The 26414-nt window shown below is 41.4% G+C and overlaps 1 protein-coding gene across 4 annotated transcripts; it reads right to left on the reverse strand.

Moving 5' to 3' along the window:
• Positions 1-764: 764 nt before the first annotated feature.
• Positions 765-26055, reverse strand: PRDM4 (PR/SET domain 4). 4 transcript variants are annotated; one of them, XM_047867168.1, is made up of 12 exons: positions 25954-26055; positions 25316-25583; positions 23037-23170; positions 20367-20552; positions 17479-18273; positions 13427-13576; positions 12359-12477; positions 11274-11359; positions 10534-10661; positions 9116-9430; positions 7580-7748; positions 765-1682 (listed from the first exon to the last, which is right to left on the reverse strand). In XM_047867168.1, exons 2-12 carry the CDS (start codon positions 25324-25326, stop codon positions 1370-1372), a joined length of 2406 nt encoding a protein of 801 aa, XP_047723124.1. In that variant the 5' UTR covers positions 25327-25583; positions 25954-26055; the 3' UTR covers positions 765-1369. The 4 variants fall into 4 exon arrangements, with proteins under 4 accessions (XP_047723124.1, XP_047723123.1, XP_047723125.1 ...); XM_047867167.1 differs by lacking the exon at positions 25954-26055 and adding an exon at positions 25786-25928; XM_047867169.1 differs by lacking the exons at positions 765-1682; positions 25954-26055 and adding exons at positions 6303-7304; positions 25786-25928.
• Between the last annotated feature and the right edge of the window lie 359 nt (positions 26056-26414).

Here is a 26414-nt window from a genome sequence, read left to right on the forward strand (position 1 = left end):
AAAAAGGCTTTTATTTTAATCCTTCCTAGAGGAATACAGATTTGAATGAAATACATTCATTCCATAAATACATTAGCAGCAAAACCTTCCTACCAGAGCCCTCTCTGCTCCAGCCCCAAGGCTGCACCTTAGAGCAGGCGCACGTTCTAGCAACCGTCAGCTCAGGGATGTGTCTGCCTCTTGCTGTGTAAACAGGGTACGCATGTGAGACCAAGTGAAGGACCGGAGGGATGAGCTAACTAAGCTGGGACCCTGAAACACACCCATGTGGTGACCATTAAGCCTTCTACACCTTCAAAATCCTTTGGCCCCTGCCATGCTTAACAGAGGAGATCCTTCACCACGGACAGCTGAGGTCTAACCTTGCAAATGCCCCAATGTGTTTGGAATCATTTGTCATTCCGTGCTGGCAACATTTTCATGGTGTCTTGTTCTTTTTCATAGGATAAATCAGATATAAAGGATCTTTCCCTCATTCCTTCCACGGTCCAAGATACCACTTTGCCAGCTGAGTCCACACGTGCTTGTTGTCAGGAGATTATCCAGCAGGCATTACTTGGCTCACTACACCTCCGGGTCCCCTTTGTCTAGAGGCTGGAGGCTTTACTGGAGACAGACACATGTCTGAACCTACAAGGATCTCTAAGGAATAATAACCAGGTGGCTCAACCTGGCTTCCGCCAAAGCTAGTTTTCTGGACAGTGGCCCAAATGTCTCTCCTTTTCTTTTCTCCACCACTGCCTGCTGCGTGGCTAGTCCTTTTGAATCGGCCCTCTCTAGGCATCTGCTGAAATTTTGGGAAGCAAGGTCTACCCTAAATTCCCAAGAAGCCAAGAGAGATTAAGGCAGGTGTTGCTTTAACCTTGTTAGCTGCAAAGTAACAAGCTTACACTGCCGTGTTCCAATCCACTCTGGGATGACTTAAGTCACGATAGTCTACATAAAACGAAACAGCGGAACCACAATCAGCAATCAGGATGGCTGTGAGGCAGGGACCAAGTCATGGGGCTGGGAGGAAAATGGAACAATGGAAGAATCTAAAATAAATCTGATTGGTCTGGGCAGAGGACAGCTCTGACTCAGGTATAAATGCACCACCTAGTTTCCCATGTAAATAAAGAACAGACTTCAAAAGCTGACGCTTTCCTCCCCATACATCACTTAAAAATAGGTTACCTGCTCTCTTTTCCCAATCTGTTCTAAAGTGTTTTCATTAGGATACTCTTCTCTAAGTGCTTTATCCATTCCCAGTCTGCTTTGACTGCCGGCTGGAAAAAAAATCAGAAACCATTTTATACAAAAACCACTGTAGTGGATAACTAGTTGTACGTTTTTCCCTTTTGCATTTTCCATCCAAAATAGTTGGCTTTTATTTATGTGCCGAGAGAGACTCATCTGCTGAATACACAGCACTGTTAATTCGACAGTCTTCTGTCCCCACAGAGTCTGCTAGCTCTTCCTCCTCGGAGTCATCCTCTTCTTCCTCCTCTTGTGCTGATGAACTGGAGGTGGGACCTTTGCAGGTTTTCAGGTGGCGGGTGAGATGATATTTGGTAAGATAAGCCTTTGTACACTTCTCACAGACATAATCGCGTTTTCCTTCGTGAGAATTGAGATGTTTCTTTAAATGATTTGTTCTCAAGAACAGCTTATCGCACTTGGGACACTTGATCTGGCGCTCTCTAAGAGGAACACAAGGAAAAACCTTTGACTTGGGGTTACACACGACAACCGAGGCACACAATTATTCTGCACAACCTCACGTCTTTGTTAGAGGAGCTCTACTCTTCTGGAAATCAGGCTTTTTTTCATAGCAAACAGCAGAGTCATAAAACATTTGTATAGTTTAAACAGCAGAGGTGGATTCTGCCTGCCTGTGTGTGTCTCCTTCGTGTTTAATGTTCATGAAATGCATTCAAGTTGCTGTGAGAACGAGTACTTTGCTCCTTTCCACTGCTGTGCGCTACTTACAAATATACCACAACTTCTCTGTGGTACTGGATTTGTCCACTGTTTATGGATGTTTGGGTGCTTTCCAATTATTATCACAGGCAACAGTACTAGGAATATTTTTATACTCGCATGTTGTTCTGCATATGCACGAGTTTCTCTAGGGCATGTACTCAGGGCGCTAGAGTTAGATGAAGGGATATGTACATCCTTAGCTTTACTGAATAATGCTAAACTCTTCTCCACTGTGGTGGGTTGTTTTTGTTTGTTTTTTTAAGATTTTATTTTTAGGGGCATCTGGATGGCTCAGTTGGTTAAGCATCCAACTCTTCATTTCAGCTCAGATCATGATCTCATGATGCTCATGAGATCAAGCCCCACATCGCTCTAGGCACTGGGAGAGGAGCCTATTTAAGGTTCTCTGTCTCCCCCCTGCCTATTCCCTGTTCAAGTGTGTGTGCACAAACTCTCACAAGCTCTCCCTCAAAAAAAGAAAAAAAAAAAAAGTAATAATTTATTTTTAAATAATCTCTACATCCAACATGGGGCTTGAACTTACAACTCTTACTGTTGTAGAGCAAGAGTTGCATGCTCTACCGACGGAGCCAGCCTGGTGCCCCTCCCATGTGGTAGTACGAATATACATGTCCATCAACAGCCACTTGAGAGCTCGGGTTGCCCCACATTCTCAACAGCTGGAAGATTCAGATTTGAACATTTGTGCCACCTGGCCAATACATAATGGGATCTCACCGTGGTGTTAATTGTATCCCATACAACAAAAATTACCCAGCTCAAACTGTCAGTTGTATCAAGGTTTGAGTAATCCTGGCTTAGACATTTGAGAGAGAAAAAACAGAGATCATGAAAACCTGGAATTTTAAAAATCTAGTTGAACAAGGCTTAACAAAGGCTCAGTATACAAAACAGGTAAAAGAAGGTTAAGATCCTCGAAGAGGTAGGGTGCAGTGAGAAGTTCTGAAGCCTGAGCCCGTTAGCATTTCTACCACCTTCTCCCAGCAGGAGAGGGCACAGAGGGATTCTGTGTAGCTACAGGATATGGAAAACGAAGTCCCTGCCTTCAAGGAGTTTATGTTTTTTTTTCTTTTCTTTAAAAATTTTTGAAGTTTATTTATTTATTTTGAGAGACAGAGAGAACTAGTGGAGGACGGGCAGAGAGACAGGGGGACAGAGGACCCAAAGCAGGCTCTGTGCTGACAGCAGAGAGCTCAATGTGGGGCTCAAATTCACGAACCATGAGCTCATGACCTGAGCTGAATTCTAACACTTAACTGATTGAGCCAGGCACCCCTCAAGGAGTTTATGTTCTAATAGAGGAGTTATACCATAAACAAAAATAAGAAACATGATACCAAACAGTAAAAAGTACTATGAAAAAATGAAACCAGGTAAGAGCAATGGAGTTCTATTTTAGATAAGAGATAGTCAAGAAAGGCTATTCTGAGATGACAACATTTTTGAGCAAAACCTGAAATGAGACAGAAAGACAGGGAGATGTCTAGGGTGGGGGGATGTCTAGGCACAAACAGTTCAGTGCAAAGGCCCCGAGACTGAAGTGTGTTTAGTATGCTGAAGTGTCTTCAAAGGGAAGGCAATGTGGCTACTGCAGAACATGAGGAGAAAAGTAATGAAGATGAAGTGGGAGACACGGCACTACCACACCATGAAGGACTTCCAGACTATGGTAAAAACCTTCTAACCCAAGTATGATGGGAACGACGGAGAATTAATGAGCAAAGAACGTTAACAGTCTGACTTGTGTTTTAAATGGATCATTCCAAGGGCGCCTGGGGGGCTCAGTCGGTTAAGCATCTGACTTCAAACCAACTTTGTGGGTTTGAAACCCGCATCAGGCTCTGTGCTGGCTGGCAACGAGGAGTCTGCTTGGGATATTCTCTACCCTCCCCCCACCCCCCCACCCCGCCAACTCACACTTTCTCTCTCTCAAAATAAATAAACTTAAAAAAAATAAAAATAAGCTAAATAAATGGATCACTGTGGCTGCTATGACAGAATACAGTGTTTTTATGTGTGTGTGTGCCTGGGTAACTGTGTTAGGGAATGCATGAGGAGAGAGCAGGAGCAGAAAGGGTGGCTGGAAGACTACTGAAATGGTCCATACAAAAGAGGCTGGTGGTCTGGACTGGGTAAAGCTGAATGAAGAATGGAAGACTGAGTTAAAGATGGCTCCAAGGTGTCAGACTTGAGCCACTAGGATGAATGGTGGTACCATGTACCGAGCTGGTGAACACTGGGGGAAAATCAAGTTTGTGGAGGTAGTATTAAGAGCTGAGTTTTGAACACACCAGCTTTGAGTTGCTTTGGTGGACATCCAAAATTCAGAGATGGTGACTGGTTAGATACAGAAGGTTGGAGATACAAATCTTAAAGCTGATATCCAAAAACCAATGGGACTAAGAAGATGGTCTAGGGAGTAAGTGTCCCTGCTCCTGTTCTCAAGTTCCTCTTTCTGAAAGGACAGGCAAAGTCAGTCTCTGCTATGTGCCTCACACTCTCCTCACACTGTGGGAGGGAACTCCTCCTGCATTTGGCTTTAGGGCTATAGCTGGGTTTTCTTCTAAGAAGATAAAATGCATTCTAATAGTACTATATCCATTTTGAAATGTCTAAAGGTAAAAATACAAACATCTGAAAATTTTACCAATGACCTCCATAGGAAAGGAGCTGTGCTGACAGCTCAGAACCTGCAGTCTGCTTTGGAATCTGTGACTCCCTCTTTTTCTGCCCCTTCCCCACTCATACTCTGTCTCTGAAAAAATAAATGTTTAAAAAAAATTATAAATAAACATAAAAAAATACTTTGCATATTGCATTATGCTGTGAAATGGCTACAGAAAAAGCAAGTGCAAATTCAGGCATCACGTGAAAGAAGAGAAGGTCAAGGTCAATGAAGAAACTAACTCTTTATTAATGTTCATTTCTGGGTACCAAATTTGAAACCAGGTGATGAGGGAAAGTTGCAGAAATTAGAGGCATGAAGGCTGATGAAAAGAGGGCTTAAAGGGAACATGACAGCAATCCCAAGTATGAAAGTCTGTGAATTAAAAGACATATTAAATTTACGGGTATCATTCCAGAAGACAGATGTAGCATGAATGGAGGCTGACATAAATTGATTCAAGCAAAACTTTCCCTCAAAGTATATCAGCTGTATGGTATTCAAGAAGAAACTATTTAACCGCTTGTCAGAAACACTGTGGAAACAAGTGGAGCATTTGGATGAACTCAGTAGCTCTCAACCCTGGCTGGACATCAGAGTCACTTGGGGAGCTTTTAAAAAATAAAGTCCAGGCCTCTCCCCCTAACCAACTAAATTAGAATCCCTGGAGGTAGGGTCCTGGCACCAACTGGTTTTCACATTTTCTAAGTGATTAGTATGAACAGTGTTACAGGTTGAATGTCTGTGTGCCCCACCCCCCAAGAAATTCATGTTATAGACATAAACCACAATGTTATGGTATTTGGAGATGAGGCTTATGAGAGGCAATTAGATTTAGATGAGGTCACGAGGATGGGACCCCCATGATGGGTAAGTGTCACATGAAAAGGCAAACAGACCAGAGCTCGCTTGCTCTCTCCTCAATGTGAGGACAGAGCAGGAAGTTAGCTATCTGCAAGCTAGGAAAAAGGCTCTCATCAGAACCCAACCATGCTGGCACCCTGATCTTGGGTTTCCAGTCTCCAGAAGGTATTTTGTTATGGCAGCTCAAGCTAACATAAGCAGCTGGATTAAATGACGCCAGAGATCTCTTTCAGTGCTAATATGTATATTCTATACAGTATTTGATAATTAGTGTGTCTAATTTCCAAAATTCACACTAATAATGAAACTATTTCATGAAGACTTTGTTTTAAAAAGTCATTTTGAGCATTATAAATGTAGACCTAGACTCCCTGTTTTAGTGTCTCAGGCGGCATTTGACTAGAAATCAGACAAAGAGCTAATATCTTTACTAAGCCTTATCAGAATATCAAGTTTCCATTGAACATAACTTTCTAAATAGTACCTCCCATAATATAAGCTAATATTTTCTCCTTCTTCTGACACTTACTAAAAGCTCAGGATCACAAAATCTGTTCTCTTCTCTTTACCAATACTGTAACTAACAAAGCCCAGACATTTAATTACACTTGGATTCATGTAATTTTTAAAAAAAAATTTTTAAGTTTATTTATTTTGAGAGAGCAAGTGAGTGGGAGCAAGGGAGGGGCAGAGGGAGAGACAGAATCCCAAACAGGCTCCGTGCTATCAGCACAGAGCCTGATATGGGGCTCAATCTCACAACTGTGAGATCATGACCTGAGCTGAAACCAAGACTTGGACGATTAACCAACTGAGCCACCCAGGTGCCTCTCATGCAATAAATTCTTTTTTTTTTTTTTTAATGTTTATTTTTGAGAGAGAGAGAGACAGCGCGTGCGTGCGCACATAAGGAGTGGAGGGGCAGTGAGGGGGGTGGCTGGGGAGACACACACAGAATCTGAAGCAGGCTCCAGGCTCTGCACTGTCAGCAGAGAGCCAGACATGGGGCTTGAACCCATGAACCATGAGATCATGACCTGAGCCGAGGTTGGATGCTTAACCAACTGAGCCACCAAGGTGCCCCTCATGCAATGAATTCTTAATGAGTCTCCTAATATTTGACCTTCTCCTTCAATCCTTTATAAAATGGAATATCTCACCTTGACATTTTTCCTCAAAGTCCTTCAACACTTGTATAAGAGTGTGAATACACTTAACATTACTGAACCGTACACGTAGAAGTGGTTAAGACAGTAAATTTTGTGTTTTTACCATAATTAAAACACACACATGGCACAGAATGGTGCCTGTGACATGGGGAGGTAAAATCCTTCAGTGGCTCCCCATTACCTCCAGAATGAAATTTAATTTTCCTAGTTGGATAAAAGGCTCCTGACTTTACTGCCGCCTCTCTCTCCATTGTTCTCACACGCACACTGTGCTCTAACTGTAAAGAACCACTTGCATTCCACAGTCCTTCTCGTACATGTATTTCTAAATATGCCTTTCCTCTGTCTAGAATACTATTCCCATCCTTTATCCTTCTCTGCCTCCCTAAAAATTCTAACTTAATCTTCTTTAATACTTAGCTCAGACTACCAGGAGGCTCTCCCAGACACCCTGGCCGGGTCGGTGACCCTCTTCCACAGCCTCTCAGGATCTGATGCTTACTCTGACTGCAGCATGGTATGGTAGTGCTGTACTGTTCTGCTTCTCTTACCGGACTTCGAGCTCTTTAAAGACAAGGTCTGTGTCTTTCATCTCTGTATATTCACCAGTTGGCATAATGCTGGACATCAAGGAGATACTTAAATATTTGTTAAATCAAATCAGACTATGTGTTGGAAAAAAGCAAATACAGAGAAGTGAAAAATAAGAAAAATAAAGCAAACAAGTAAAACCTTCCAGGATGAAACCAAAAACTTAGGTTTCCAACCTTTGCTTGGCTGTGTGGACACAAGCAGTGGCTACCAGGGTGCCAAGCCAGGAGGCACACAAGGGGTCAGTGCGAGCGAGCACTCGAGTTCACCACCCCAGGGGCGTGTTGGCTGTTGGAGGACTTACTGTGTGTGGATGAGTACGTGTTGCTTGAGGTCCTGCCTCCGCATGAACAACTTGTCGCAGTAATCACACTTGAGATTCTTCTCACCCGTGTGGATAACCATGTGGGACTCAAGGTGAGCCTTTTGGGTGAAAGACTTGTCACACAAAGTACATCTGTAGTTCTTTTGACCTGCACATGAACCCAAATTGCCACACTGTGACTAACACAATCATTAGCACTCCCAAGATGAACAGGCACATGTATGGGCATGTGGCAGAGACAGAAATGAAAGAACTGACTGGTAACTGGAACATCACTTTCTAGGGCTGTCTACCAAGAACCAGTCAGAGAATATGAACTTATATTCTGTGACTAAAGCCAGGGAAGCTAATAAATCTGACCTCCTTCTAGGACCACTTACCTGGATGTATATAAATAATTTTTTACTGTTTATAGCTGACACGGGATATAAAATCTGAAAAAAAAAAAAAACTACTTATAAGCCTAGAGCCAACCTAACTCAACTATGTTTAAAAAACCTCATAAATTCTAGCACCTGTCGACAAACATACTTTTACAACCTAAATTTATAGTTTTCCATTTTTTAAACATATGACCTCATAAACCAGGGATGAAATAAAATACTAAGAATGCAGAAATAAGATTACTCTAAGTCAGGGGATGGCAAACTTTTTCTAAAGTCTAGTCTGTATCTTAAGCTTTGTGGGCCATACAGTCTCTGTTATGACTACTCAGTCTTAATGCAAAGGACAAGAAAGAATTTTACTTTCAAAGATTTGGAGAACCAATGACTCAGACAAGAAAACTAAAACTTCATCAGATATTTTGTAGTATGTATTTTAAAAAGTGTTAAAACAAAGGGGTTGGTTTACATGGAATTTAGAAAACGGAACCTCAAAAAATAGAATTTGGCAGTGTTTACTGAGCAATATTCACAGGAGAGAAACTGGTTCTGGCTGGTGTCTAGGAGTGAGCTCTCATGAAGGCTCAGAGTGTTTCCTTAGAATTCCCTTTGCTTTAACGTCCAAACGCAGGGGCACCTGGGTGACTCAGTCGGTTAAGTGACTTCGGCTTAGGTCATGATCTCATAGTTGGTGAGTTTGAGCCCTGTGTTGAGCTCTGTGCTAACAGCTTGGAGCCTGGAGCCTGCTTTGGATTCTGGGTCTCCCCCTCTCTCTCTGTCCTTCCCTGCTTGTGAACGAGTATGCTCTTTCTCTCTCAAAAATAAACTTAAAAAAAAGTCCAAACATGGATCACCTTTCTAATTCAGTACATTTTCCCAGTCACCTTCACACTATGGGGTGGGGAGGGGGGACCTGGAATGGGGAACACTGTAATAACCTGGAGGTAACACTCTGAGGAAGCACAATTATTCCACCCAGATTTATCACCCAATGAAGTCCTGCTGACAGCCAGCTGGATTCATTCTCTAATATCTCAATTCTATACCCGCAAGACTATCTTGTTGCAATTTCTTTACTACCGCAATTTCTAATTGTCGTGAAATTCCATTTTGATGGTCCAATATAACGTACCTGTATGTATCTTGAGGTGGGTCCGCAGGTTGCTAGGATCACTAAAAGCCTTGCTACAGAAATCACACTTGTGGGGCTTCATACCCATGTGACCCATAAAGTGGACGTGAAGTTTGGAAGGAGAGATAAAAGCCTGGGGGCACATGGAGCACTTCCACTTCCTCTCTTTGCTGTGGCTTGGTCCATGGCTGCTGCTGTGGCCCTGGCTATGAAGATGGTTATGGATGTGGCTGGTAAGGTGAGCTTTGAACTCTGTATAGGAATTGCACTCCTTGCCACAGTTACAGAGGTGCACATCTGGGTGTTCAGGAACACCTTCAAAAAAAAAAAATTACTCAATGTCTTCTCGTAGTTAAATTTTAAAACTCATTCTGGGTATTAATAATGTTGCTTGCATTCTCCGTTCTACAAAAATTTCCACCTTGCCCATTACCTGTAAAACTAAAATGTCTTGTTCAATACTCCCAGCATCTCACAGAGCATGCCAGACACAAAGGAAGCACTTGGTAACACTGGATTGTAATACATCTTTCCCAGGCAAAAAAATTTTTTTTGTTAAAAAAATTTTTTTAGTGGGGCGTCTGGGTGGCTCAGTGTGCTGTGTGTTAAACATCTGACTTCGGCTCAGGTCATGATCATGCAGCTCGTGAGTTCAAGCCTCATGTCATGCTCTGTGCTGACAGCTCAGAGCCTGGAGCCTTCAGATTCTGTGTCTCCCTCTCTCTTGTCCTCTCCCCCAATCACACTCTGTCTCTCTCAAAAATAAACAAACATCGGGGCGCCTGGGTGGCGCAGTCGGTTAAGCGTCCGACTTCAGCCAGGTCACGATCTCGCGGTCCGTGAGTTCGAGCCCCGTGTCAGGCTCTGGGCTGATGGCTCAGAGCCTGGAGCCTGTTTCCGATTCTGTGTCTCCCTCTCTCTCTGCCCCTCACCTGTTCATGCTCTGTCTCTGTCTGTCCCAAAAATAAATAAACGTTGAAAAAAAAAATTAAAAAAAAATAAATAAACAAACATTAAAAAAATTTTTTTGGTAGTACAAACTTTTAAACTTGTCGTCATGACACAGGGCAAAGTAAAAGACTATGAAGATTAAATCCATTAAAGGAGACTGTCTGTTTTTTATGAATTTAAATTACAATGGTACCGGCTCAAAAAGCAGCCTCAGGAACTTCAAATACCCCAAATCAAAATCCTAATGCAAAAGTTCCTTTCATATGAATACTGCTTAATCAGTAACATTCAGTTTATGAAGAACCTCACAGATTTCAACACTTCTAACAGGGTAATATCCTACTTTTATATATACGAACGTATATAATTTGGTTCACCTAACATGTAAACCATTACCAATACTACTTCTGGTCCTTGGTGTTTTTACCATGCTAGCTTCAGGAGAAATAACTCTTATCGTAACTTACCAATCTGCTGAGCATAATCCCGGCTGTAATAAAAAAGCAGTTCATTTTCAGGAGGGATATCTTGTGAAGTGCAGAAATAGATTTTTCCATCATGGGGATAAGCCACCAAATTCTGTTCTTCCCGGTTCCTAAGTTATCACATTTAATAGATCAAGCATATAAATTTTGAAATATATGCTAAACACATCATATCCCTAGAACAAAACTCTACATGAATACTTAGACATAACTATTTTCTTTAGGTTATTTTTCCAATTCCCTACCCTAGTGATTAGGAGGGACTCATATAGAAACAAAATTCATACTTGTGTACATCAGCTGATTGCCCTTTATAGTCAGAAACACTAGAGAGTCTTTCACCAGAAGAAAAGTTAATAAAATGAAATATTAAGAGCATATGACAAAGACACAGAGATAGAGAACTGAACAAGAACTACAACAGCCTGAGGGTTGATTAATAGTGGATATAAAGAGAAGGTACGCACTTGCAAATTCAATGATAACTGTATCATTCTTTATTGTTTAAATAAACTAGTTTAAAAAAGGATAGTTTCTTGTGTTTTGACTTACAATTGCCATTAATCAGCAACTACTGGAGGAAAGAAGGTAAAAAGCCTTAGGCCTTAACATATGTTCAGACAGCAGTATAATCTGGACCCTGACTCTTCCCTATTTTATGCAAAGCTTCCTACTGAAAAACATTCAAATCGTAACTATTTCTTCATCCAGACTACTCTTACCTGGCTTTGCGCACAAACATCATCCAATTACATTCATTTTCATCAGTTGTAATGATACAGAATTCTAGGACACCGTTGTGGTATATCTGTCAACAGAAGGTAAACATACATATCAAATGAACTAACAGACAATACAAAGCGCTATTAAACTTAGGCTAGCAACAATCACATTTACTCTGCAGTAGATCTCAGCTTTCATAGTCAGTGTGGAAATCCATGGTTGCCTTCTCACACGTTTGTCATTCCACTAGTCCCCCGTTTCCAGCAACGTCATAAATATCATCAGAGACTGACAGTGCTCAAGGTACAGGATGACCCTGCTCTTGATTATTCACATTTTGGCTTGACTGGAAAACACAGAAACAGTCTACTTGTCTTCATCACCTACCATATGGTGGAGGTGGATCACTGAATGGACAAAAAGGTCAGAGAACCATCTCTTCTCATTCTTTTTCCACTGGACCTAGCGTTCTTCTGTGTTCTTTCTGGAAACCAAAATTCAAGTCCCCAGTGCCAGCAACACCATACCTTTCCACTGATCACAAGACCAACCTTCCTCTCACTCCAATTCTGCAGGCATCATTTCCAATCTATTGACTACAAGTGAATCTCTACAAACATGTTACAGGAATAGCTATTTATGTCAAAACCCTGCATTTCCAGCCCCTCCCATTAGAAAACTAGAGAAATGGTCTCAGCTTCCAATCCCAGAACTGTTTCTCAAGCTATTTGAGAAATGTTTTCGTTGATTACAAAATAAGACTTTCATCATATAAACAAAGTCCATGGCCTCAGCTGCCACAAGTAATTAGAATGAAGAATTACTGGATTATCTAACAAAAGAAAGACTAAAAACAGTTTATCTTCTAAATTCAATAGCTGGTATTTTGCTAAATATTATAATTTGGTTATAAAGAACAAAAAGGACATAATATTAAACAAATGACTGACAGGTGAATGGCACCGTATGAGTCTTGCCCAATTTTGACTTTTACTACGTCACTTCTACACTGCTTTTACACTTTTAACTACATCACGGTAATAAAAACATCCAAAAGTCACAGAAGAACTTCATGAACGCTGACCTTCCATATATGGTTAACCGCCTTGTCTGTCCATTCTGCTACTTCCATGGAGTGACTCTGCTGGCCAATGAGAGGCCCAAAGCAAGTCCGCACAGGAATGGTTTCTCCAGTCCATACACCTAGCAGGGGAAAGACACCAACTACCCAGTCAATGATTTAAACATCTAATAGGATATACAAGAGAGAGTAGCTTAGCTCACGTAAAGAATCTTATCCTCAGTGAACCAGAACTGATACTCCAGCACTCCTGTGGGGTAGCTAAGTTTTATGGGTTCTATCCTATAAATATGGAAAATGTAATCAACAGATTAAAGGGAACTCAGAAGAAATATGCAGAGTAAGAACCACTATCAGAAATTCCTAAACCCAGTTTTATACACAAGGAACCAAAACAAGTCCTTCCCAAATGACTAGAGAACATTACTTGATGATAAAAACATAGACCAATTACTGTAAGTCAAACTTATGAAATCATCTGTGCTTAAAGCACTGCTCTATATTATCTAAGCTTTTTAATGCTTTCAACTGACTCATACCCAAACTACAGCTGAAAAATAATGAACCTAGTTCGGTATTTTCAAAGAAAAGGCACAGTAATTTAGAAACCATTTTAAATTCAAATATGGGTAACCAAACTCTGGCAGTCTACACTTCTTATTCCTTTCTCCTAAGGAGTATTAGAAAATTTAAAAACACTTGATCTTTTTTTTGTGACAAAAGGTTATCAGTGGTGAATTTTCCATGTCTTAGAGAAGAAACTTAAGTTTCGAGGAGTGTTTTGTCATAATTGTTAGAGGATGATACAGCCAAGAATCAAAGTCTTCAGACTCAGGCCAAGAGTTTCTCCTTTATTCAATTTTGATTCTAAGAAAGGGGAATTTTCTCAATAAAGTTTCAACTTGATTTATTGCTATTACTACACAAATGTTCCTAAAAGAATAATGCTTAAGCCATAAATTAACTTTTGATCAACCAAATAATGATGAAATTACACCTATCCACTTTTATAACTCTACACTACAGAGAAAGAAGAGAACTGATGGGCTTTGAGAGTTCCAAGGTTCTTACCAACTTCTGCTCCCACAACTGACTGGCGAAGAACAAGCTGCTTTGGGAGAGAAAGCCTCGCCCTGCTCTCTATTGGAGTGTCAGGAACAAAAGTCACTGGTCCGTGATCAGGGCAGTCTGAGGGATAGGCTCGGTCACAGAGCGTGCACCCTATGGATGGGAAATTTGAAAGACACAAACGGGGTTAGTTCAAGCAGCCTAAACTGCCACCTGCTTTTTAATTTAAATGCTAATTACTAAAACATAACCAATAAAAAGCAAAGTTCTAATAAAAATATTCTGATCAATCACTTTCTTACACTAAAATACATATCCCAGTCTTAGATCTCTCTCTGACAGGATCTGAATTTTTTTTTTTAATCCCACAGGACAATTTTACTATTCAGTCCATAAGAGACTGATTGAAAAGTAGATTACTTTTTACACTAGTAAAAGTAGATTACACTAGATTACTTCAAAAATGAATTACATTATTCCTTACATTAGGTAGATACCTTTACATATGATATCTAAAGTCCCAAGATTCCAACTCTACCCAACTATATGAGGACAGTGAGTTGAAATGCTGTCATGCAAGGCTAAAACGGAGAGGACAATACAGGTCAACAGAGTCAGAGACAGCGGCACCACTGTTCACTTTTCTTTCACTATCAACAAATTGGTCAACCAGGTTTTTATAACAGATTCTTTTTTAAAAAAGGCGGGGGGCAAAAAATGCTCTTTGGGACGATAGGTAGAATCAGATTCTTGCAGACATGTTTGCTTAAAATTCTTAATTTCTTACTGTTCATACCGTCTTTCTTTTTTGCATTGTCAGAAAGGGTGCTGCCTTTATATACTGATCTCTATGCTTACTGTAACTTCACTTTTACAACAAGTGTCATTCTCTGTAAATCTTCTGCTTTTTTATTTCTGTTAAGGAAGAGCATACATGACCCCTTTTTGTCAATGATTATGTTCAAACTTTCCGAATTCGTCCACAAATAGTTGGAATACATAAACCTTAGAACCACAGCCATCAAAGTGTCTTTCTCCTAAGCAATCATTACACATTTCCATTTATATGACATAAAATATCAAAGTTTTCATATTTAGGCAAAGCAGAGATAATATCTTACTTCAAATACTACTTGACTAAAAATTCCTTGAATATTAAAGATGCCCTACAGTTGGTGAGAACTGATTCTCCAATGCACTGAAGAATCCATGTTAAATCTCCAAATGAGATCAGATTTCATACCAGAAAAATGCTTAAATGCTTCTCTGAAAACACACAAATGGCAAATAAGAACAGACAGAGGTCCAACATTGTTGTCACTGGGGAAATGCAAATCTAATCCACAATGACATGCCACCTCACAGCCACTAAGATGGCTATATCAGAAAGTGTTTAAAAGATGTGGAGAAATTAGAACACTCATACACTGATGTTGAGAACTGAAAATGGTGCAACTACTTCAGAAAACAGTCTGGCAATTTCTCAGAAAGTTAAACATAAAGCAATTCTACTTTTTTTTTTTTAATGTTTATTTATTTTTGAGAGACAGAAAGAGACAGAGTGTTGGGGGGGGGGGGGGGGAGCAGAGAGAGAGAAAGACACAGAATCTGAAGAGGCTCCAGGCTCTGAGCTGTCAGCACAGAGCCTGATGAGGGGCTCGAACTCACAAGCCATGAGATCATGACCTGAGCCAAAGTCGGACGCTTAACTGACTGAGCCACCCGGGCATCCCAAAGCAATTCTACTCTTAAACATATATCTAAGAGACTTAAAAACATGTTCATACAAAAACTTGCATATGCATATTCATAGCAGCATTATTCTTAATAGTCAAAAGTAGAAACTAAATGTTCGAGAATGAAAGGTAGATAAACAAAATGTGGTTATCACCACACAATGGAGTAGTACTCAACCATAAAGAGGAATGGGGTACTGATCCATGCTACATGGACGAGCCAGGACATTATGCTAAGGGAAAGAAGCAAGACAAGGAAAGCCACAGGTTGTATGCTACCACTATATGAAGTGTCCAGAATAGGTGAATCTATAGAAAGATTAATGGATGCCTGAGAATGATGGCAGGGAAAGGAGGAGGGGAGGAGGGGTTAGAAGGGAAGGAATGATGAGTGACTGCTAGTGGGGTATCTGGGATGATAAAATTGTTTTGGAATAAGATAGTGGTGCTGGTTCCACAACCTTGTCAATATACTAAAAGCCACTAAATTGTACAATTTAAAATGTATATGTGAATTAAAAAAAAAACACATAGGAGCAAGAGGTTCTGCATACCCATATAAAAAAGGATCAATAGGCTTATTTAGGCCACCTCTTAACTTCTGCTAAGTTAATGAGCCTACTACATTCCTAAATTTTTTCAAAATTATAAATTTCAGACTTTAAAAGGTTAACATAAAAGTCCTCCTCACTGCTTGGCTTCTGAGGCACCAGAAGCTCTGTCCTACTTTTCTGACCCTCCTGTTCAATCTACTTTGGAAGCTCTTCCTCTGCCATCGCATCTTAAAATCCCTACCCTCTTATATGCCATACTCACACTAGGAGCTAATTTCACTCCACTTCCATGGCTGTGATTAACGTCCTAATGCTGAGGATCCCTAAATATCTGCAGACAGATCTCTGTGTTCCAGATTAAAATTCTCACTGAACACCTCTACTGGGTATCTTACAGACACTAAAATCAACAGGTCTGAAACCAGACTCACCATCACTCCTCAAAAAAACAAACAAAAAATAGAAAACTACAATAAAAAACAACAGTCCTCCTCCGCCATTCATTATCCTAAGGAGTGGTACCACTACCCCCTAGTCTCCTGCCAGAAACCAGGGGTATCTCCTTAACCCTTCTCTCCCAACTTCTGTAAATATACCCCACTTTTCCTCACCATCAATCCTTCTATTTTAGGTTAGAAAATCACCTTTCACTTAAATTATGGCATCATCTCCTTTACCTGCTACTTGCCTCTAACAAACTAGCCCTCACCTTGCAGCAGAACCCCCATCCCAGACCTCACTCCTTCAGATCCTTGACTGGTCTTAGAAAACCCTTTGTGTTCTGGCTCCTACTTCTTTCTCATCACCCCCATTTTATGCTTCAGCAATTCTGAACCATGGAACATTCTCTTAGTTCTAGGCACTTATGGGTGGCAACTCCTGTCTGGGATGCTGTTCTTCCTGATCCTCTGCTGCCAACACCTTTGATGTCCTTTGAGTCTGTGCTAACACATACACAGTGTCCCCTGATAAGTCTTCCCTATTGCTTCCATGGCGTTGTTAGATGCCCACCTCAGGCTCCTTTAGACCTGGCACTTAACCCCACCTTCCCACTTATCATACCATATCTCGACAGCCCCTTTACTTGCCCACGCTTCCCATCAGATTATAAGCTCGTTAAAGGCAGCTGTCCTCTGCTGCAGACTGCTTTCTACCCCGTGTCTGGCAGAGGCCGGCATATACTAAGCACTCAACATGTTTCCTGCATGAATGACGCATGTAATGACACCAACAAACCAACAGTTTTTCTATTGCTTTTTGTTATTCTTGACCCATAAAAAGAACTTTTACATGCCCAACTACAGTAATTTATACGCAATCTGAGCAAAAATAAAATTTGCATTTGTATCTACCTACTATTTCCATAGGGATAAAGAAGTACATGTGATCTAATAAATCTTATGTTGAAAAAGCACACAACCTGACACACAGAATACCTCAGAGAACACCTCACTACAGTTCTATAATTAACTCTATTTTTGAAACAGGGATAGATCTTGATTACGGGGCTGAGAGTATCTGTAAAATACAGAAGGAAATGACTATGGTTTCATTACTTCAGGATACTGTAAGAACCAACAAAATGACTGTATGTCATCTGACTTACTTAAGAAAAAGCCATTAACGGACAATGCACAAAGAAATATTCCAAAGTCTAATACTTTCTATACTCCCTTAATCAACACCTGACTTTGTGATTAAATCTGTTAGAGATGATAGCCCTTTCTACCAATATTTCCAAAAGAAAAAGGCTAAGCACACTCACAAATTGTAAACAAGGTTGCCATATTTTCCTTGTTTGAATTGGAGTCTTCCATTTGCAGTGAAGGTGGTACAAAAGAAAGACTGTCTGAAGATACATCTACATGACCTGTCCCCATAGCAACCTCCTGGGTGATGGAGGAGACAGCCACAGGTTCTAGGCTTAGGCCAACTTCATGGAGGGAAACAGATTCTAAGGAGGCGAGGTTGTGTGAGGTAGAGAGTGCCACGCTTACAGAGTTGGTGCTCATGGCCACGGTGTGGATGGAATCACTGAGGGCACTGTCAGACATCCCGTTGACCCGACTTGCAATGTGGTCTGTCTCCATGACCACAGGGAGCTCCAGGCCATTCCCATGAATGGGTATCACACCACCATGTCCTACAGTGTCTGCTGCAAGGTTGTTGCTCACAGAATCTACAGACAGAGGTTCATGACTTCTGGAGCCATTTGGGATTTGGGCATGCTCGCCTGCAACTCCATCCATTGTAAGCTCTTCTGCCATTCCATCTGTAGAGATTGGGCTGGTAACCCTAGAGACGTTCTCCATAGTGATTGTTGTGTCCAAGGCCACCTCATGGCCATCACTGGGATGAAGACTTTGGGCACCATGTGTGTTCACAGAGCGAGAGTCTATTGAAACAATGCCTGGTTCTAATCCAACATTTCCATTGGACTGATAGGGATCTAGAGCTGAAGCGTTATTGGCGATAGATAATGCTGTATTACCATCAACATTTATAGAGTTAGGGTGGATATACTGAGGTGGTGGTCTGTCGGCTAAATAAGATAAAATGCCTGAAAAAAGAAGATGAGATTTTAGAGACTTTTTAGTACATTGTTAAATATAAGGAATTCCAAATCTTAGAAGCTACTTTCCTTAAAAATGTAACTAAATTAATCTCTTATCTACTTCTTTGGTTTAATTAACATATATGCTTTATAAAAATAGCAACATAGGAGTGCCTGAATGGCTTAGTTGGTTAAGCATCTGACTCCTGATTTCAGCTCAGGTCATGATCTCATTGTTCATGAGTTCCAGCCCTGTGTTGGGGCTCTACACTGAAGAGCAGGGCCTGCTTGGGATTCTCTCTGTCTCCCTCTTTCTCTCTGCCCCTCCCCAACTCATGCTTGCTCTGACTCTCAAAATAAATAAAAACTTAAAAAAAAAAAAAAACTTTAAAAATAGCAACATAAATAGGCCATAAAATAATCTCCTACCTATTTGGTTTAACTGATATATACCTTATAAATAGCAACATTCATATACCATAATTCAGTTTTCCCTGTGAAACTCAGAAATCGTAAAAAAAAAAAAAAAAAAAAAAAAAAAAAAAAAAAATTAACTATGTTCCTTTGAAGTCACTGGAAATTGAGCATTTAAATGACACCTTTAATATATATATAGTTGGAATTCCTGAAACCTAAGATACTGAAATTTCCTCTATTATAGTTAAAAGGTAAAAGGATTTAAAAGCAGATCTTCCATATGAAAATGTTAATTAATTTAATAAAATTTAATTAAATACAACTAAGTTTTAAGTTATTAAACTATCATAACACATTACGGTCTATTCAAAATAAGTCACAATTGTATCTGCTTTATTAAAACCGAAAGAAACATTTAAACACTCATGCTTGTAAGGATGTGGTCAAATGGTACTTGCTGCACTGCCAGTGGGAATGTAAATTACTAAAACCTCTTTGGAAAGTATATATATATCTTAATATATAAAAGTATACATATACTTTTAGATATATATATAAAATTAAATATATACAAGTACATACATACTTAATACATATACTCATGTGCAAGAGCATATGAACCCCAAAAACACTTTCATAGGCTCTTGCACAAGAAATTCCACTTAATGGTAATCTTCACTAAATGCATTTCATAAATATTATACACAAAGACATTCCTATAATAGTAATAAGAACCTGGAAAAAAACCAAACTGTCCAACAATAAAGATTAATATAATAACAAACGATGGAATATCCATTCAGTAGATTGTAATGCAGCATTAAAAAGAATAATTACCAAAACCATGCAGAAGTTAGGAAAAATAACTATGTAAAAACACAGGAAAATATTAAGTGGAAAAAAGGACACACAACCATATAGAAAGTACAGTCTTAGTTATGAAAAACAGTAAAAATCTATACATCAAAATAAAAGACAGGAAGAAAGTACACCAAGAAGATGGATGATAGGACTATTGGTGGTTCTTCTCCCCATTTGCTAAATTTTCTGAAACATACACTGAGAATAAGAAGTCAATAAACTTAAAACCAGTAAACCTTAATTTATAATAAATAGTGACACTAGCAGGACGTGTGGTTGACAGGAATTACAACTGCAAAATTATGAAAATTAAATCAAGGAAACACGGGAGGAGAAAGGAAAAAAACTGTTCATCTGTCATTAAGAAATCATGCTTAGTCTGGGGCGCCTGGGTGGCTCAGTTGACTAAGCGTCCGACTCCGGCTCAGGTCATGATTTTGCGGCTTATGGATTCGAGCCCCGTGTCGGGCTCTGTGCCAACAGCTCGGAGCCTGGAGCCTGTTTCGGATTCTGTGTCTCCCTCTCTCTCTGACCCTCCCCCATTCATACTCTTTCTCTGTCTCAAAAAATAAATAAACGTTAAGAAAAAAATTAAAAAAAAAAAAAGAAATTATGCTTAGTCAAACTGCCATATTAATAATGTGTGATCTGTATACGCTAAAAGGAAAAGTACAAAAACATATAAAGATTTTTTTTCCCCACCTAGAGATTAATATCTAATACTGACAAACAGAAAATTGGGTTATTCAAGTCTTCAAGAAGTGAAGTTAATAGGAGGCTCTATTCTTTCTTCAAATTTCCCAAATAACTATAATACTTACCAGGTAGAATGGTTCTGAAGTAACTGCTCTCCAGGTGGGGGTAAGGTGGTGGAGGTAGGGTGTAGTTTCTTTCGGGTAACCCACACATCACCCCTCGATCCCCAATACCCATTGGGAGCATCAGAGACAAAGCAGAAGGCAGAGAGCTCAGGGAGGGACCCAGGTTTGGAATTGCCACTGGCAGGCCTACAAAAAAGTTTTTTTTCTCAATTAAAAGAAAGTTAAGTACTTAAAAATTCTCTCAATAATCACTAGCTAAACTCAAGAAAGTTTCTGCAAATGGGGAAAAATCTCACCTAAAAGCCCTTTATATCCCCAGACAGGAAGTGTTGTGCAAATATCCACAAACAGGCCCTAAAGTTAGTTCTCAAGTTAGTTTTAAAATGGCCAACTTGATCCTCCAGTTGTCTGTATTGCCTTTAAGTACTAAAACATTTAATTACAATTAAAAACCTAGTTTAAATAAAATTTAAAAGAACAAATCATACAGAGATAAAAATGAGAAAAAATACCAAAGCTCACAGGAGTAGTCTTTGAGTAATGATATTACAGATTTTTAATTTTTTTTTAATGTTTTTATTTATTTTTGAGAGAGAGACAGAGCATGAGCAGGGGAGGGGCAGCGAGAGAGGGAGACACAGAATCCAAAGCAGGCTCCAGGCTCTGAGCTGTCAGCACAGAGCCCAACACAGGGCTCAAACTCACGGAGTGTGAAATCATGACCTGAGCTGAAGCTGGACACTTAACCAACTGAGCCACCCAGGCACCCCTACAGATTTTTTTTAACCTCATTATTTATATTTACCATTTTATATGGTGAGAATGTTTTACTGTTTAAAAATTCTTAGCCGGGGCACCTGGGTGGCTCAGTTCGTTAAGCGTCTGACTAGGCTCAGGTCATGATCTCACAGTTCATGAGTTTGAGCCCCAAGTCAGGCTCTCTGCTGATAGCTAAGAGCCTGGAACCTACTTCGGATTCTGTGTCTCCCTCTCTACCCCTTGCCTGCTCACATTATGTCTCTCTCTCTCTCAAAAATAAATACACATTAAAAAAATTAAAAAGGAAATTCTTAGAGGGGTGCCTGGGTGGCTCAGTCAGTTAAGCATCCAACTCTTAATTTTGGCTCAGGTCATGATCTCACAGGTTGTGAGATCGAGCCCCACATCAGGCTCTGCACTGACAGCATGGAGCCTGCTTGGCATTCTCTCTCTCCCTCTCTCTCTCTCTCTGTCCCTCCCCCACTTGTGTGTGCATACGTGCTCTCTCTCTTTCAAAATAAATAGACTTAAAAAAAACTTTAAATAAAATTTCTTAGATATGCTTCTACTTGGAAGTGCAAAACTGTACAAATATAGTCTTTTGTACATATGCTGTATTTCATGATTTAAAAAAATTCAAACTTTAGATTGTATCTACCTTGGATTATATCTGCAAGGTGTGGAAACGACTCTTACTGTACCTAAGTATAATAATGAATACTGACCAACTTGAGCAGTGATTTATGTTTGCCCATGGCAATATTTTTTAATAGGCTTTTCCTCCTTAACGAGAGTGTTCACTAAAAGGAATGCCTAAGAGATAATCAAATGAACTCACTAATAAATTGTTTAATTTCTTTTATGGACACTGAAAGGAATGTGGAGACCCTAGTTCAGATGAATTTATTTAACTGCTGCACAGTAGTAATTAAGCAGGTAATTCCCTACAGAGAACTATTTAAACAACTTATAGATTTAAAATATCCTTAGGGGTGCCTGGGTGGATCAATCGATTAAGCATCCATCTTCAGCTCAGGTCATGATCTCACGGTTTGTGAGTTCGAGCCCCATGTCAGGCTCTGTGCTAATAGCTCAGAGCCTGAAACCTGCTTCCGATTCTGTGTCTTCCTCTCTCTCTCTGCCCCTTCCCAACTTGCATTCTGTTTCTCTCTAAAATAAGTTTTAAAAACATTAAATAAATTCTAGGGAAAAAAATACCCTAAACATTAATTCTTATTTCGATAAAGTCCATTACGATGTCACAAATCTTTAATGACCACTAGCTTACCACTGTAAGAACGAACAGCTTATCTCTTTTCTATTTCAGTAGAAAAAAGAAAATAAAGCAGATAGAAAGGTTTTAAATGTACAGTGACAGAGAAAATGGGAGCTTTTTCTGTACAACTCCTCTCTGGATACTGAGGCTCCCAGGGAGCCCTACCTGGGAGCTCCGTCTCTGGCATCTCCTCTTATAATTCTCAGCCTCATGCATTTGCGGTTGTTCCCGGTTTTGGATGTAATAGAAAATAAAGCTCAATTCCTCCTATTTACTGAGAATACTTAATAGAGTAACTTTCATCCTCTTCTATTAACCCAGGGACAGAGCGCCAAGGGAGTGAACCAGATGAATGGGTAATCCTAGAAAAAATGCCAAGCAAATTACAGCTCTAGGTAACAGGCCACCCACCCCACAAGAGGACTAATCAGAAAAAGCTGCCACTCCTGTCCACTAGAACTCCAGGACTCCACAAAAACATTCCTTCCATTATGCCGCCACTCGTGGAACTGCTGTTTACACCTGCCTGGCTTCCCCTTCACACTCGGAAAGGGGCTTTGACCCCCTGCAGGCTCCATTTAGAACTGATAATACAATTAAGTGTTCAAATCCAGTCGCTCTCCCTTCCCACTCACCTGGGGCAGGGATGGCATTGTGAGTGGGTGAGGCAGCCAACCCTAGGTGACTCCCTGAGCCTGGCAAGGCATTGCTCACAGAGGATGAAGTCAGCTGCTCCATCCCCACTGGGCTCAGGTTCATTTCATTCATCCTAGGAAAGAGCACACACGAGTTAGGAAAATCTTACCTCAGTGATTCCGTTTTAAGGTACTGTACAACCTGAGGCAATCAGGATAGGGAAATGAGAGCGGACCAACTACTAATTCATTTTTATGCTCACGGCTCTCAGACAGCGAATGTCATATTCTTTCTAATCATAAAAACTCTGGGATTCAGAGACGCTAACTCAGTCAACGTCACAAAGCAAAAACATGATTTAACTCAGGTGTGCTTTGTTTCAAACCCTACGCACACTACCTGAAGCAAAGCACAATCCTTAGAGCACATGGCAATAAGAGTTTGTTTTTGTTTTTTTAAATACCCAAGCTTTTTCTTTCACAGTATTTTCTCCAAATGGCCTATTACTTCAAACCAGACTTTTGTAGATGGTTTGGTTTAAATTCACTCAAAAGAATTTTTACTAATTCTTTTTACAGGAGTTATAGTGATACTGGGTCTGAATTAAATTATTAATAATGAGGGGCACCTGGGTGGCTCAGTCGGTTAAGCGTCCGACTTCGGCTCAGGTCATGATCTCGTGGTTTGAGAGCTCGAGCCCCGCATCAGGCTCTGTGCTGACAGCTCAGAGCCTGGAGCCGGCTTCAGATTCTGTGTCTCCCTCTCTCTCTGCTCCTCCCCTGTTCATGCTCTGTCTCTCTCTGTCTCAAAAATAAATAAACGTTAAAAAAAAAATTTTTTTAATAAAAAAAAAAAATTTTGAAATATGTGATCTGGATAAAGCAATGCATCTTCATCCTTACTAGAAAGGCAACTAGAAGCATAGGATAAATGAGGTGCATCAAGGACAACACATTAATAACAGTGCAAGTATTTAATTATGCTATAAAAGAATGCAAAAAAAATCCTATAGCCTAAAGAAACAACAGCTACCTATAATTCTGAAAGTTTCTAGGTGAGTTTGTTTAAAATGGACTTTTCCTGTAATTTCTTACAGCTATAAATATAATTAAAACTCTACAACCACCAGACCAATAACCTATAACAAATGGCTACAATATTTTTTTTAAGTAAGCTAAAAGTCTATAGCTTCAAATCTCAGTCTAAAAATTCCTGAATTTAATCTGTGTACCTAATCTCCAGATAAAAATCAAAATGGTGTTTCTGGGTTGACTCCTAGGCCTTCTTCTCAAACCAGTTCAAACCAGAGTTTAGCGTGAGGCTCAGCAGATTTCTGCTTTGTCGTGAGTCACTGAAATGTGATGACCTCAGCAGCCATAAACCAAAGGTAACAAATATCCCACGGAAAGCAAGCAGATGAAGGGAATTTACAATAAGATCCAAAGACTCTCATTCTAAAGTGCAATTCTATTCTACCTACCTTTCTCATACGGGTTTCTAGGAAGCAAGCTTGGAAGAAGAGCTAAAAATCAAGATACCAAGCTCTCTCTTCTTCCCTACTCATTCCTGTAAAATAATTTCCTTCACACTTCTGCAGTTTGTATGTGTGTGTTTCTAACTGACTTACAGAATAAACCACATTTGCCACTTGCTAATCTTACAACTTTTTCTTAGAATGACATATAAAAAGCTAACTGAAATGCACCCACTTTGCAAAAGGCATGGACAGGTTCAGCAACTTCAGTGAATTCGTCTTCCTCATCCTAAACATACAGCCTATGAAAGGGTCCCAAAACAACAGCCAAATGTAACTCTATCTGGCACCGATCTGTACTGCCATGGTATCATAAAGTACCTGAAATATTTGCATGAAACCTGCAAAACTAAGAACTTAATTCCCCCACATTACCATCTGAGCCACAGGGTAACCAGCAAAATTCAAGGTGAAGCATGGTGTTAAGCTAAAAATACACTCTGGAATCCAGATCAAGATATTAAACGCTCAAATAACTCAAAGGCACAGGGAAAAGGGGTGAATGAGCCAAAAATCAACGTGTGGCTATCTAGAACGATTCGCATTTGGAGTAAATTTGGTTGCATGAGGCTGGATTCAACCCAACTCTGGTTTCTGGATTTCTGGTCTCCTTTGGGACATAAATCCATTTGCAAATCGCACCTGTAACCTCCCCCGTGGCACCAAAACCAAAGAAAGGCACTCTGAACTCTGATTTGCCAAACGCTTCCCAAAGATATCACCAACACAGGGCCCATCACTCACCTGTGATGCATCTGCTTGGGGCCAAGTGTCAGAGAAAAGAACACAAGCGCGGCGGGGAACCGGCCATCAGGGTTTGCGTTCCAGGGTCACGTGCTACCGCATCTTGCTTACAACCGCTGCACAAACGCGGCCCCTCGGCCCCGCGGCCGCCCGGGGCCGCCCAACTTCTCCCGAGGGCCGGCGGCCGCGCACCCCGCCGCGAGATGGGGCATGCCGGGGGACACCCGGGGCTTTTCCTCCAGAAGCTTCGGGAGGGGGGCTGCCCAACCTGGGGGGTGGGAGGGAGGAGAGGGGAAAGGGCGGTCACCAAAACGGAGTGGATGCAGTCCCCGTCCCCTCGCCACCGGCGCGCCCGGGCGCTTCGGACACCGCCTCCCAGGGGCGGCCGACTGACTCGCCCGCCCGCCGGCGTGAGGCCCGCAGGCCCAGCCGCCCTCGCCCAGCCCCGGCCGGGCCCGCGCGCAGCCCACCTGCCGGCCGCGCGGGGGGCGCGCGCGCCTGCCCCACCGCTTTGTTCCTCATCCGGGCAGAGCTTGCCTCGGGCCCTCCCCGCCCGCTCGACCCCCGCGCCCCGGGGGCCGCTGGCCTAACGTTTCCCGCCCGGCCCGGCCCAGCCCGCCGACTCCTCAGGGCCGCACCCTCCGAGGCGCGTTTCCGGCTCCTCAGCCACTCGGGGCGCCTGCCGCTCCGCCCCTCGTGCGTGCGCCCCTCCCCGCCGTGGCCCGCTAGCGGCGACTGCGTTCCGGCGCCCCTCCCCCAGCCGAGCCCCTTCCGCGCGTGCGCACCGAGAGGACCCAGGCCCGAGGGGTGCGGGGCCCGGAGAGGCTCCGGAGGGAGCGTCGCGTCTCAGGCCGACTGGATTGCGTCGAGCGCCGAGCTATCGACCCACAGTTGCTAGGCATCCAGCGCTGCAGAGCATGTGTTGAGCGGGTTCTGAGTCCCCTAAATCCTCAGACTCGGTTTCAGTGTTCGTAGCGTTCTCCTGCTAGGGAAGCGTGGGTCCACGCAAGCCCAAAAGATTCGAAGTAAGGGACTTAGCCCAAAGATATTGGCGCTGTTGCCCAGGAGGAATTGGACTCTATCCTGAACAGTTTTCACC

This window comes from Prionailurus viverrinus, chromosome B4 (genome assembly GCF_022837055.1).
Source record: "Prionailurus viverrinus isolate Anna chromosome B4, UM_Priviv_1.0, whole genome shotgun sequence".
Taxonomy (NCBI): Eukaryota; Metazoa; Chordata; class Mammalia; order Carnivora; family Felidae; genus Prionailurus; species Prionailurus viverrinus.

Bases quoted from the DNA above. Each gene is read 5' to 3' on its own strand.
- PRDM4 (XM_047867168.1), bottom strand. The intron at 13,577-17,478 runs GTGAGTGTGCTT...TCCCATCCATAG, and splicing joins GGCAACCTTGTTTACAATTT to GGTGCACGCTCTGTGACCGA. The intron at 10,662-11,273 runs GTAAGAGTAGTC...GTGATAACTTAG, and splicing joins ATGTTTGTGCGCAAAGCCAG to GAACCGGGAAGAACAGAATT.